We start from the raw sequence: 13,118 nt of genomic DNA on the forward strand, positions 1-13,118 counted from the left end.
AGCAAAAAACACCCAACTGTAAAAAGAAAAAGAAAAAAGGATCCAAAAATATGAAGATAGTGTAAGGAGCCTCTGAGACAACTTCAAAAGTACCAACATTTTGGGGGTGCCAGAAGAAGAGAGAGAGCAAGATATTGAAAACATATTTGAAAAAATAGTGACAGAAAACTTTTTTCACCTACCTGGTGAAACAAATAGACTTACAAGTCCAGGAAGTGCAGAGAATCCCAGACAAAAGGAACCCAAAGAGGCCCACACCAAGCCACATCATAATTAAAATGGCAAGGGTTAAAGAGAAAGAGAGAATCTTAAAAGCAGCAAGAAAAAAGCAGTTAGTTACCTACAAGGGAGCTCCCATGAGACTGTCAGCTGACTTCTCAACAGAAACTTTTCAGGCCAGAGGGAGTGGCAAGAAATATTCAAAGTGATGAATAGCAAGATGTTACAACCAAAATTCCTCTACCCAGAAAAGCGATAATTTAGAATTGATGGTCAGATAAAGAGCTTCACAGATAAGAAAAAGCTAAAGGAGTTTATCAACACCAAACCAGTATTATATGAAATGCTGAAGGGTATTTTTTAAGAAGAGGAAGAAGAAGAAAAAGGTAAAGATACAAATTATGAACAACAAACATGCATCTATCAACAAGTGAATCTAAGAATCAAGTGAATAAATAATCTGGTGATCATAATAGAATCAGGGACATAGAAAGGGAAAAAAAAACAAAAAAACAACCCCCCCCCCAAACCTGCACAAAACTGAAGAAAAAAAAACAACGAAGTTGGAGGACTTAGTACTACCACATTTCAAGACACTATAAGCAAGACAGTGTGGTACTGGCAAAATAATAGACATATAGACCAACAGAATAAAATAGAGAGCCCAGAAACAGACCAACACAAATACAATCAACTGATAAATGACAAATACACAGAGATAGGATAGTCTTTTCAATAAATGGTGGCAGAACAATTAGATGTCCACATGCAAAAAATAAAAATGAACCCAGACATCCTGAACATCTTTCACAAAAATTAACAAAAATCAAAATGGATCATAGACATATCTGTAAAATGCTAAACTATAAAATTCTAGAAAAAAAATACACGAGAAAATTTAATTTTTGTGACGTTGGGTAATAAATTTTTAGATACAACACCAAAAGTACAATGCACCAAAACCTGTTTGGCTCAGTGGATAGAGCGTTGGCCTGTGGACTGAAAGGTCCCAGGTTCGAATCCGGTCAAAGGCATGTACCTCGGTTGTGGGCACATCCCCAGTAGGAGATGTACAGGAGGCAGCTGATCAATGTTTCTAACTTTCTATCTCTCTCCCTTCCTCTCTGTAAAAAAATCAATAAAATATATTTTAAAAAAAAGTACAATGCATGAAAGATAGTATCAGTTAAGTTGGACTTTATTAAAATTAAAAACTTGTGTTTTGTGAAAAATACTATTCAGAGAATGAAAAGACAAGTTACAGACTGGGAAAAAATATTTGCTAAACACATATCTCATAGAAGGTTTGTATCTAAAATATGGTAAGAATTATTAAATCTAAAGAAAATAACCCAATTAAAAAATGGGCAAAAGACCTGAACCAAAGGTCTGAAGCTACCTCACCAAAGAAGATACAGATGGCAAATAAGAACACAAAAATATGTGCAACATCATATGTCATTCAAGAAATTAAAATTAAAACAAAGGATACCACTACTACACATGTTAGAATAAATTTCAATATATCAATTGGGACAAAGAAGTGAAGCAAAAGGAACTCTCATTCATTGCTGATGGGAATGCGAAGTGGTACTGCCACCATGGAAGACAGTTTGGCAGTTTTTTACAAAGCTAAACATAATCTTACTATACTATCCAACAATTGTGCTACTAGGTATATACTCAACTGATTTAAAATTCATATTTTTTTTTGTCCACACAAAACCAGCACACAAATACTTACAGCATCTTTATTCATAATTATCCCAAATTGGGAGCAACCAAGAGGTCCTTCACAATGGGTAAATGTAAACTGGTACATACATACAATGAAATTTTCCAAAATAAAAAGGAATAAGCTATCAAGCTTTCAAAGACATGGATGAATCCTAAATGCAAGCTTCTAACTGCAAGAACATACTGAGATAGGAACTGTTATTAAAATTTAAAAAATCAGTGGAAACATATCCTATATAATAAAAGTGTAGTATGCAAATTGTCCCCTCAACCAGTTCTTCCTCTCTGTAAAAGATCAATAAAATATATTTAAAGAAAAAAAGTTAACTGAAAATTAAAAATTTATCTCATTTTAATTTTAAATATACCTTATACCCAATAATTAAGAAATATTTATAAGATAATCTCCTTTGGGACAATGTGGAAAGTTCCAGGTTTTCATTACCTCAAATATTAATCATTAAGAAATCAGACAGTGATAAGAAAACATCCATTTCTCTTTTCTCTGGTTAACTTACTCTTCAGTTTTCACTATTATTCGTTACTGCCTGTTTTTATTAGAATTCTTCCTTAAATTCTGTCATTTCCGAGAGAAAAAATCTTACTAATACAATGGTGCCATCTAGTGATGATAGTGGGCAAATGTATGCTAAAAAAATGTGTCGATATATGTGTGTGCTCTATCTCCCATCCCAATTCTGCTTTGGCTTTTAAAATGCATTGCAAGGAAAAAATGTACTAAAACTACTGTACTCAAAACAAGTGTCCTAATACTCATTTAATCACTTAGCATATCCTGCTTTTATATTACTACTGAACTGACATTCGTCTCTGAAGTGACAGCATAGTTAACAGTTTCATGGAATTTCAGAACATCCAGCTGAAAGGAATGCTAGAGACCATCTGCTACCTAGTCCAACCCTCAAAGGATGGACAACTAAGGCCCAGAGGATGTCTGACTTGTCACACAACTAGTAGTATTTGCCTTAGCTTGGTTCCTGATGGATTGCACAGCAAGATATTATCTTGTTTATAAACTTTTTAAATAGCTCAATAACAGGTTCCCATTCAAACCTGCAAGGAAGGCCCAGGGTAAAATTCCCTGGTCCAGGCTCCCTTCATGGCTTTCCCTTCTGAACTCTAAGTGGGCACAGAAACCCTCAGGTGTTATGTTTTGTCCAGTAATCATCAGTGGAAGAGCTGCTACAGCTTACTGAGTGCTTGCTAGGTGCCATGTGACGTGCATGAGCTGAGTGTGTCTCCCACCTTCCCTGCTTAGGCACATTGGGCTTGTAATGAGCGTGCCCTATTTATCCCTTCCCTTCATCTCTGCACATTCACACAGAGCAGGAAACAATTAACAGAGCTGGGCATTCCATGCAAAGGAAATCATACATACAAGATTATGGTGTTATAAAAAGGCGAGCTGTATTCAGAGGATGGGGGCTGAAGCTTTAGGTATCAGGGGAAGGTGCAGGTGCTAAAACTATCCTTCCTCTTCTCTCCCTGTCTAGAAGGGAGGAGGTACAATTTGATCAGGAAGCAACACAGTGAACAAAGAGCTAAGGCAGACGGAGACGGAGCCACGATGATCTGAAGGGTTTGACCGATTAGGGAGATTACGGTCACATGGTCTTGATACAGAGCTCTGGTGTCAGGATTGGAAAACCAAAGTACTACTGATCAAATGACAGGGTGGAATTGCAAGGTGAAAGTTGACTTTGGCAACTTTGTACCCAGGTCTCTAACCACCCAGGCCTCTTCAGGAGTGAGCCTTAGAAGCCCCTCAACAGTGGAGACAGGCTGGCCGGCTGGGGAAGATTATGTCCACTTTCCCAGCTCAAAGGCATCTCCCTTCCTCCTGCCTTTACTGCCCCAGGCAGAAAGCAATGCCTGAATCTGAATCAGAAATGTTTGTTATTCACATTTGTGAGCGGGCTTGAGGAAGGAGATCCCCAGAGTTGAGCATGCTACGAACAGGAGAGAAGAGAGCCAGCAAGGTCAGCTTCCAGCAACAAAAAGGGGGTTAGCTCCCAGGACTAGGAACTCATACTTTGGGAATATGACTATCTTTATACTGTTTGTATTTCTGAGATTTATTCCCTTTTTGTTCTTTCTCACTATTTGGTAAAGATCATTTTTTAAATGTCAACTAAGCAAAGTGGACCAAAGAAAGCAGTTTTTGTTCAAAGAAAGCAGTTATATTTTTGTGCTCAGGTAACTGAGGGCTGGGCAAGGGGTGAAAGCAGGATTCCAGGGGGTAAATACAGAGGCATTAACCTTCCCTCGGGAAGCCTCCCTTCTGAGCTCTTTTCTGCTAAAACATGGAGGGCTCTGTGTCTGGTTTTAGTAAGTGACAGCAGTTCCTGTACAGTAACACACTGCAAATGACTGACAAAAGCTTGGCCCTCTCAGAGCGGGGTGTGGGGAAGGGGATGTTGCAGTTTACAGAGGACTTAGTTCTATCGAATTGGTGGGAGGGAAAACATTGCTGGTAGGAGATGGGTCTTCTGGGGCTTGTCTCACAGCAGCTGCTCTCCTTCCTTCCTGGCACTATTTGCTAGCACCTGTGTGAAAACCAGCCTGACGCACATGCTGCCTGCTAATATTAAGGTGACTGAATTTTTAAAAATGTACCTGCGAAAAATAATTAAATAAAAGGTGTCATCAGTTTGAGAGAGGGGTGCAAGCTGGCACAGATAGCAAATATTTGAAACCACAAATCCAGGCTATCCAAGTGAAAGGCCTTTGTCCCTTGTCTGTTGATGAAATCAAAGTGCTAATACTCAACTTTAGACATGACTATGACTAAAGCTGGCCATGACTGAGCTCCTATTCAGATATCTGTTCTACAGTTTTCAATCAAAAGAGAACTTCCAGTTATTTATATTGACACTATAATTTCCAACAAGAAAGTTCAACACATGCACAATGTCACATCTTGCCAAGAATATCTTTAGCTCCAGTCCTCCTACCTCAAATTTCCATCCCAACAATGTTACCTGAAAACCACCTCTTATTCCACATGGTTCTTCCACAATACAATAATCTTGAAGACAACATGAAAAAATAGATTATACTTCTTTCAATACAAACTGTTCCTCATGAATAAAGAAAGCTTAACTCTTCTTTATATTCTTGTGAAAGACATGTCTCAAAGTGGGTTTCTAAAAAAAAAAAAAAAATTCCCATTTCCAAAAGGAGAACTATTGCATAAAGCATTACAAATCTTAGGTTGAGGGATGCAACCATAGCATTTGAGAAATCTTGCCCTTGCATTATCAATGAAGAACTATCAACCTACTTTGACGAAGTTGAGGTATGGGAACCTATTCACAAGGGCAGAGGCTTGACTTCCTCACAAAAATTCCTCTCAGATGGAATTTTAGTTACTATTTCTAGAGGCTATTTTTGCCAAGTTGCATTGTCACAACCATGACCAAGAAGCAACTGCAACTCATCCTAAGAATAAGTGGCCCTGAATTACATTGTAATGGTAATTTAAGAAGAATAAGAATTTGTAAAAATTACATTTATAGAAATATTAGACATTATGTTAGGGACAGAATAAAACTTTTAACATTCTATAACATGACACTGCTTTAGTTAGTTACACTACCATTCTATTGGGCAGTTTTCAACATCACCTTGTTTCAACATCACTTTGTACTGCTTTTCATCATTGTCCCATTTCATTTTTACAACATCCTATGAGATAAGTATTATTATCCCCCCTTTATTCATGAAGAAAGGAAGGCACACAAAAGCCGGATTACTGCCTAGAAGTCACACAGCTAGTAAACAATCCGGGTCTGACTGAAGACCAGACTTTTCCCTGAACAGCAACTAAAGGAAAAACATCTCCAGACTCTATAGCAAGTTTCCAAAAGACCAAGTTGTTACAGTGAAAACTTTCAGAAAGCCACAGGAAAATAAACCATTATTCCCAAAATAAACTTAAGTGCATGAGTAAAATATAAAGCATTACCTTAGGCCAGCAATTTTCAACCAGTGAGCCACGGCAAGTACACTGGTGTGCTACAATAACTTTTGGAACATGCAATACCTGACTATTTAGTCAGGGGCACTGACTTCTTTTCCCTTAGATTGTCAATGTTTGAAAATCACTGCCTTAGGCTAATGTTAGAAACTGTCTATTATTATTCTCATTAACGTTTTTAAGTGAAAACATTTTGGAATAAGTTCTGGAAATTTTCACCAGAATTTGATAAGAGTATGAACAAATGTTAACTGAGTCCCCACTAATGAATAATAGTCACCCTATATTATTATTATTAGGTGCCATGTTAGATATTTGGATATAGAAATCCTTAAGAAAGTTCTCATTCTCAAAAAATTTAGTGGTGTTGGTAGATACAAGTACAGTGTCAAACCATAATACACTGTGGAAAATATAATAAAGAGTGAGGTGTAAGATGTTACAGAAAAAGTGAAGAATGGTATCTAATCTAGCCAGTGGGTGGTAGGGGAGTTTATGGGGGTGGGAGTGGAAGAGTAGCAAACAGTTGCCAGCTGCAGGGGGTGGGCTGTTCATTCTAGGTAGAGTGCAAAACCTGGGCAACGACTAGAAGCAGGAAGTAGTGCATGTAACGGGAGGACCCACAAGAAGGTCAGGGTTGCTGGAGCATGGAGCAGGAGGCAGGAAATGGTCACAGGCAAGGGTGGGGAGGGCGGCAGAAACAAATCCTGATGTTTAAACCAGTGAAGTATTTTAAGAAGGAAAGTGACATGCTCAGAATTATCCTTTAACTAAACCCCTCAAGGTTTGTCTGAAGCATGGACTTGGAGACACAGAGCTGTGGGTGTAACTGCTGGCTATACAGCTTATTAGCTGTATGAACTTTAGCAAGATATAAAACCTTCTAAGTCTCAGTCTTGTCAACTGTAAAATGGGAAGTAAATGAGGCATTGAATGTAAAGCACTGGAACATAGTAAATGTTCAATAAATAGTAGCTCTTATTATTATCTAATAATAGCCTAGATGGCGTCACGCCCTCACGTTGTCACAAGATGGCCATCACAAGATGGCTGTGCGCACAGTGGAGGCGGGAACCAGCGGCTGCTATGTGGTGAGGCCTGGGGGTCCTGTGGCTCTGCACAGCATGGAAGAGGCTGGTCCCAGCAGAGGAGGTGGGTCGTGGCAGGGGAGGGCAGTTGTGGGCGATCAGGCTGGCAGGGGAGGGCAGTTGTGGGCGATCAAGCCGACAGGCAGAAGAGGTTAGGGGTAATCAGACAGGCAGGCAGGCAAGCAGTTAGAAGCCAGCAGTCCTGGATTGTGAGAGGGATGTCCAACTGCCGAGGGGTCCCAGATTGGAGAGAGTGCAGGCTGGGCTGAGGGCAACCCCCCCACCCCCACCCCATGCATGAATTTTGTGCACCAGGCCTCTAGTTAATATTATAAGCCTAGAAGTTCAGAGGCCCATACAGGAGTTCAGATGAGATATACTGAGATCCTGAGTAGGGATAAAATAAACAGGACAATCTCAGATTTAGGAGACAGAATCAACAAGACTTGATAACCAGGTTATAGAAGTGTGGGTACTTAAGAGGCACCACTGATGAGCACTAGATCTAGGAAGAGTGACTGAATGGCTGGTGACTGATGGTACCCCTGACAATATGGGAGGCAGAACAAGTTTGTGAGTCTGATTTGCATTGAGAAGGAGGTATGCATTCAAGAATAGGTAGCCAGATGAGTTTGGAGTCTGAGGTGCAGGTGTCAGGTGTGCTTAGAGTTAGAGAAGCAGATGTCATAAGTATCTCATACCATGAGAAGGGAATTAATCACCTACAAAGGGTGTGTTCAGTCAGGAGAGCAATGAGCTAGGTTAGACCCTGGGAAAACCTACAATTTAGGGGCAAGGAGAGCAAGAAAGGCCCCAAAGAAAGAAAAGAACCACAGAGGACAAGAAAAGCCAGGAGGGCTCTTTATAATGAAAGCTAAGGGAGCAGGATCTCACAGAGGGTCATCAATGGGGCCCAATGTAGTTCAGAAGTCCGGAGAATTCCATGTGTCCTTGGAATTTAGCAGAAACGGCTGCTGATTTTATTTTATTTAGAATATATTTTATTGATTTTTTGCAGAAAGGAAGGGAGAGGGAGAGCAAGTTAGAAACATCGATGAGAGAGAAACATCGATCAGCTGACTCCCGCACACTCCCTACTGGGGATGTTCCCCCAACCAAGGTACATGCCCTTGACCGTAATCAAACCTGGGACCCTTCAGTCGGCAGGCCGATGCTCTATCCCCTGAGCCAAACCGGTTAGGGAATGGCTGCTGATTTTAGACGAGAGGGCAATTTTTTAAAAAATATATTTTATTGATTTTTTGCAGAGAGGAAGGGAGAGGGATAGTGAGTTAGAAACATCGATGAGAGAGAAACATCGATCAGCTGCCTCCTGCACATTGAGGATGTGCCCGCAACCAAGGTACATGCCCTTTACCGGAATTGAACCTGGGACCTTTCAGTCCGAAGGCCGACGCTCTATCCACTGAGCCAAACCGGTTTTGGCCAGAGGGCAATTTTAATAAGACAATGAGGACAGAGCTTGACTATATGGTTAAAGTATAACTGGGAGTGAGGAAGTAGAAAAAGTCTACCATAAACTATGTAAAATTTCTGAAGAGGAATTATATAGCTGTAAAGGAGTAATGTAGGGTTAGAGGTTAGGTTAAAAATTATTTTTATAATGGAACACTGAGCATTTTGTGAGCTGAGAAGGGAAAGGTAGATGACAAAGGGTGATGATACAGGAGATAGAATTACTGACAGAACAAGGTCTTTGAGGAATAGGAAGGAATTTTTAAGCATCTACTGTGAACAAACCATCAGAGCAGAGTGTGACACGGATGCTGGTCTGTGGAATGCCTTCTGCGAAAGGACCACAGAGGGGCTACTGCGAGTTTCCTGAACCTAAGCCTGTGCCTGCTTACCTCTGCCCAACATGGTGTCTGGCACCCACCTGCTGGGCATTCAATGATGTTCTTCGTATGAATGAATAAAAATTCTTGTCAGAAACATTATTTGCAGGGGGAGAAATGTGATAAAGTGATATGAGAATATATTCTAAGACAAAGGGAATGTGAACACTAATACAATGAACTATTAACTATAATAGTACACGTGCTGAGAAAACATACGCATCTAAGAGCTTTCTGGGCAGCTGAAGGCTGAGTTGGGGAGAATGGTGGCACAGGGTTCAGAATTTAGAGAAGGCCTGCAGTGGTTCCAGAACTCTTTCTGGCCAAATATATCTCCCAATCTTCAAGCTTATGCTTAAAATTCATTTAACCAAATTAAGGGACAATTTTTCTCATCTCAAAATTATAGATAAAGGAATAAAAAGGAAATATGTGTGAGATTATATATTAGCTAAAGCCCATTCACCACAAAATCAAATCAGTCAGATAGGTTCTGGCTCAGAAGGGTCTGGGTCCAAGCGCGGTTCCACCTTTTACTGGCTGTGTGTCCTGGGCCAGGTCCCCTAATATTCTCTGGGACAGTGGACCCTGTGATAGAGGAGTCCCCAAGTCCTTTTCAAATCAATTGCTCAAAGGTTCTGAAACAGTGAATCTTAATCTTCTGCAATCACATACTCCTCTGAGAATCTAAATGAAAGCTATGAATTCTACCTATCCAGCCCCAAAATAAACACAGACACATGCATATAAAATTCTGCAGATCACTTAAGAAATCCCTGACTGTAGATTTTCCTCCTGGTGGAAAAATAGCCAAGGTGCAACTCTTTATAATGATGCTTTGTCTTCCTGAAAAGTACTGGGGCCAGGTATCCATGCAAGACCCATGGCGGATAGTTTGTTGTGTGTCCACCTGAACTGTATGTTTCCTAATCTCTGAAGTCCTCAGCGCCAAGTGTGGCACCCTGAATATATTAAGAACCCTCTTAATTTGTGAATCATAATGGCTTGTGAATCAAAATGTTCGGTGATAACATCTAAATAGTACTTATGATTTTAGAAACTGAAACCCATACCAATTGAAGCAATTTTATGCATAATAAAGTTTCAATTTTTTTCAATATTCAATAAGAATCAAACCAGCCTTTGATGACTTTTTTAAAAAGCAGAATCCACTGTATACAATAAGGAGGATAATTCTATACTTACCTATTGCACAATGTAAAATCTAGAGGAAAAAAGGAGGGAAAAAGAAAATTAGCAGAGATCAAGAATATTATATAGCTTTATTTCATATAAACTAGCCTTTCAGTAAGAATACAGCAGTATCTGCCAGCAGTATTAAATTTGAAAAACAAACATTCCATTTTTCAACTTGGATAGGGGTTATTTAACAAAATGTAAATTCTTGTTCAGTTTTTTGTTTGTTCATTTTTAGTTTATCTATGGAAGATTTCCAAAGAAGCAAATCTCACCCAGTAGTCAGATGTCAAGGACTCTTTTATAATATGTAAAGTTCTAAGAGCAGTAAGTATATATCTCTCATGTCTCACGCTCTACAGAACAACTGTCACAGACTAGAGAACACAAGGTCAGAAAAGCCTTTGTTGGCACCTTTTGCCTGGCAGGCCCTTCAACATAGACATTCATTCTACAAAGCTCCACCCTTCATTCCTATCTTGTCTCATTTCATAACCTCATTACAGGGATGTTCCTGGTTTAATCTCTAACCCTACAACTCTTTGAGCTCCAGGCCCACATTCCAAACTGCCTTTGAAATCTCCATCCAGCTGTACCAGCAGCAGTTCAAGCACGCTTACCATGCCTCAATGGTAAGCACACCGACCTCCATCTCTCAGGTGCAACTATTCTTTCCTTCCTCTCAACCCCAAGTCCAACTGGTTTCCAAGTCCTGCCAGGACTTCTGGCATCTGTCTTCTGTTATTTTTTAATTCCAGTGTCTGGGATGAGAATACTAGCTCTTCATCTCAATGGCCATCCAACAAGCCAATTAGGTTCTTCTAAATCCCCTTCAAACTACTCCTATATAGGGCATTGCTTTAACCCTGGTGGTGGTGGTAAAGAAATAATTTGAAGCCTTCTATAAGACTGATTTAATGACCAAAGCTTTTCTAAATGATAAGACTTCTCAGCTATTGTAGTGCATTGTAGAATTACATTTCTCTAGCAGTCTTTGTGTTGTCTGACCCTAACAATTACCCTGGTAGATAGGCAGGACAGATATCTTTACAGACCAGAAAACCAAGGCTGAGAGAGACTGCACAACTTGCCCAAGGTTGTAAGTGAGGTCTAGAATCAAGAACCTAGGTTTTATATCTACTCTATTGGTTTTTCTGTCATAGTATTTCCTTGTACATTATTAATTTTATTATCTACAAAGGCCACAATTTGACAAGACTTATCTAAAACATGCTTGATAAGACAGCTCAAAAACTATTACATAGTCCCCCCTTATGCATGGTTTTAATTACCCGTAATCAACTGCAGTCTGAAAGTATTAAAAGGAAAAATCCAGAAGGAATTAATAAGTTTTAAATTGTGCACTGTTCAGAGCAGTGTGATGAAATCTCTCTATCCCACTCTGTTCTGCACAGGACGTCAATCATTCCTTTGTCTGGCATTTTCACACTGTATATGCTACCTATCCATTACTTAGTAGTGATCTGGGCTATCAGATTAACTATTGTGATATCAAAGTGCTTGTGTTCAAATAACCCTTATTTTACTTAATAATGGCTCCAAAGCACCAGAGTAATGATGCCGGTAATTCAAATATGCCAAAGAGAAGCCGTAAAAAGCTTCCTTTACATGAAAGGTAGGTATGTATAGGAAAAAACACAGTATAGATAGGGTTTGGTACTATCTTCAGTTTCAGGCACCTACTGGAGACAAGGGGAGACTACGATATTTCACTAAGTTGTTTTTTTGGGGGAGCATGGTGGGGAAAGCTTAAATTAAAATATCAGGCTGCATGAATTTGTTGATAACTAGTAAGAGAAAATAATTACTATTCTGCAAATCTTATAATCTTTTCCTAAAAAAAACACTGCTAAGAATCTCAAATGTAGGAATATCACGAGATGAGCTGAACCTCCTGTTGCAAAGCTGAAGAAAGCGAAAAGATATATGTAGATTATTAAAATGAGGAATGAAAGACATGGATGAAAAGCATACTTGAAAACTTACTCTATCCATGTATGTGATAAGACATCCAGGCTGCTGATTAACAATAAGACTTTGCAGGAAAGGGTATATATAATGCTTAAGGACTATCATGTTTTCTTTACATAATGAATTAGTGGGTCTTAGTCCTATTAGACCAAGTCTCCCCTTTTTAATCACATGTGTTTTATAAGGCCTCCTCTACTAACCTGAAGTGCAATTCATAGATGATATAACCTACCCACACACAAAAAATTCAGAAAAATACAATGTTCTAACTGATTTATAAAGAAGAAATAAAAAAGACAGTAATTTATTTTTTTAAATATGTATTTCAGCATATAAATATTTGGGGACAATGTATGACATAATGAGCAGTCAGATGTATATACCAACTTATAATGAATAAGTTTAAATTTAAAAATATCAGAAACCACTTTGCAAAAATATAGTAAAATAGTCCTGGTTGGGTAGTTCAGTTGGTAGAGTGTTGTCCCAATACGCCAAGGTTTTGGGTTCAATCCCTGGTTAGAGCACATACAAGAATCAACCAACGAATGCATGGATAAGTGGAATAACAAATCCATGTTTCTCTTTCTACCTCTTTTTCTCCTTCCCTTCCTCTCTCTCTTTAAAATCAATCAATAAAAATTTTTTAAAAAGAGATAATAATGAAAATACAAAAGTAATCTTAGGTGAAGTGGAATAATATGCCAAGATAAATACAAGTCAAAGTAGAGAATGAGGAAGTACAATATTATTTTTTTAATTAAATCTTTATTGTTCAGATTATTAGTTGTTCCTCTTTTTCCCCCCCATAGCTCCCCTCCACCCAGTTTCCACCCCATCCTCTGCCCTTACCACCCCCCCCATGTCCTCATCCATAGGTGCATGATTTTTGTCCAGTCTCTTCCCGCACTCCCCATTCTTCTTCCCCCTCCCCAAAATAGTCAGTCTACTTCCTTTCTATGTCCCTGATTCTATTATATTCACCAGCTTACTCTGTTCATCAGATTATTTATTCACTTGATTTTTAGA

General features: G+C 39.0%; 1 protein-coding gene across 1 annotated transcript in view; it reads right to left on the reverse strand.

Moving 5' to 3' along the window:
- Positions 1–13,118, reverse strand: part of HACD2 (3-hydroxyacyl-CoA dehydratase 2) — an 88,283-nt gene that overhangs the window by 56,269 nt on the left and 18,896 nt on the right. The window contains exon 3 of the mRNA XM_006772899.2: positions 10,107–10,125. Within this exon, the coding sequence (XP_006772962.1) occupies positions 10,107–10,125 (19 nt within the window). The remainder of the gene's footprint in view (positions 1–10,106; positions 10,126–13,118) is intronic.

This window comes from Myotis davidii, unplaced genomic scaffold, assembly GCF_000327345.1.
Source record: "Myotis davidii unplaced genomic scaffold, ASM32734v1 scaffold745, whole genome shotgun sequence".
Lineage (NCBI taxonomy): Eukaryota > Metazoa > Chordata > Mammalia > Chiroptera > Vespertilionidae > Myotis > Myotis davidii.